General features: G+C 55.9%; 1 protein-coding gene across 1 annotated transcript; it reads right to left on the reverse strand.

The window, feature by feature from the left end:
• Positions 1-1,089: 1,089 nt before the first annotated feature.
• Positions 1,090-1,599, reverse strand: MRS44_003409 (uncharacterized protein; the record flags this gene model as incomplete). The annotated part of the gene is made up of 2 exons (XM_065623200.1): positions 1,090-1,155; positions 1,375-1,599. 2 exons carry the CDS (start codon positions 1,597-1,599, stop codon positions 1,090-1,092), a joined length of 291 nt encoding a protein of 96 aa, XP_065479272.1.
• Positions 1,600-1,660: the final 61 nt, after the last annotated feature.

Below are 1,660 nucleotides of genomic sequence, written 5' to 3' on the forward strand. Positions count from 1 at the left end.
CCAGCAATAGGGGGACGAAGCTGAGGCGTGAGAATTGATATCACATCAGACACGTCCATTCCTGAGAAAGCGGAGGCCGCCGTGGTTCACGTCCTGCTTCTCAAGGGGTGTCGCACTGCCTCCTGATGCCTCGACACGACACCACACGGGAAGAGACCGAGGTATTTGACGATCAGTAACGGCTCGGGATATTGGATCCTTCACAGCTGCCGTGATCGTCACGGAATCAACTGCGCAATCAACTGCACAATCACGAGCACGATTCAGGCTAAACATCCTGACAGCTTGGTTGACGGACGTGAATGCCAGCAGCTGCAGCGCCGAAATGCACCCGACTTGTTGATATGTAACTTGCAGTTGGAGACCAGACTTATCGAGTTACTCCGCCTGTCAGTTTTCAGGATCCGGGGCAACAATCTTGGGAAACCATCCCACGGTGATATCGTCAGCCCAAGACTGAACCATGACCCCATCCATGCATGTTGCGGGTACGCGGAAGGGTCAAGCTACCAAGATGCGCCAATGCCAGTCACTGTCGTCATGGCGCGCGAGTTCTGTGGTCTGAGTTGCATGCGTTTCTGCAAAGTGGGCCAGCCGTGGGAGCTCACGGGGTTTCGGAGTCTGGACGAGAAGAGGGGAAATGAAGCGAAATGCCAATGGCAGCACCTGTGGCAGGTATCCAGAGGCGCGATTGATGTAAGCCAACAGCAGCGCACTAGAAGGGTCGCCGCAAACGCTCGTTCGAGTGCGTCCCTGAGTGCGAGGCTATGCCAAGCTGGGTAGCTCGGCCTCAAGGGTCAATCGTAGACGGAGACGGCAGCATGGCACGAGCGGAAAAGGCGCCAGCAGAGCGACCACTTGTCAGGGCGGACAAGCGGCAGTGGAGAAGCTGCTCTGGAATTGGTAGACGGACTGTTTTCGTTATTTTCGAGGCGATATTCTGGAGCAACCCCCACGACTCGGACGCAGCCGAGAGTAGAGCGCACAAGGACAAAGATGAGGCGCACGACGACTGAGCTGAGCTGACAAAGAGTAATGATGAAGGAGAACTTGTGCGTCCAAGCTCTGTTGCCATTGTGCATTGTGGCACTAGAAACCAAGACGAGGCTTTGCGAGCTCTGTGCATTTGATGACCGGGTACTTGCCGGTGACAACCTGCAACATCAAAAGATCAGCGAGCACCCTGGGCGCAGCCATCCCTTCTCGCATCAAGAAAGCCCCTGGCGCGGGGTGTCTAAACGTGAAACAGGCATAATGGCTGTCGAGCCATGTCCATCATTCGCGTCGTGTCGTGGCTGGGGTGACGGGAAAGTGACTGATTGTCAGTCACTGGCCGCGAGGATCAACAAGTACGACTCAGCGAGTCGCACGTACCAGTTCGAAGTCGTCAGCAGTAGGCAAGTTGCAGAGCGAGCGTTCGTCCAAGATTACACCGCCTCGTAAGGAGTGACTGTTGCTCCCTAGCACGCCCCAGCGCGCTTCCAACTGGCCAGAAGCCTTTAGAACAGGGATTGGTGGGGCAGCCAAGTGCGGGTTGTGAATCAACGGCGGCGATTTCTTGTGGCGGCTTGCTTCTGGAAAGATGATGACGGAGATCATGAATACAGGTTGCTGATGAGCAAGGCTTGGGTGGAGGGCAGTGCGCTTTAGCTCGGGGTGA

This window comes from Fusarium solani, assembly GCF_023522795.1.
Source record: "Fusarium solani strain SB1 chromosome Unknown bctg00000001, whole genome shotgun sequence".
NCBI lineage: Eukaryota > Fungi > Ascomycota > Sordariomycetes > Hypocreales > Nectriaceae > Fusarium > Fusarium solani.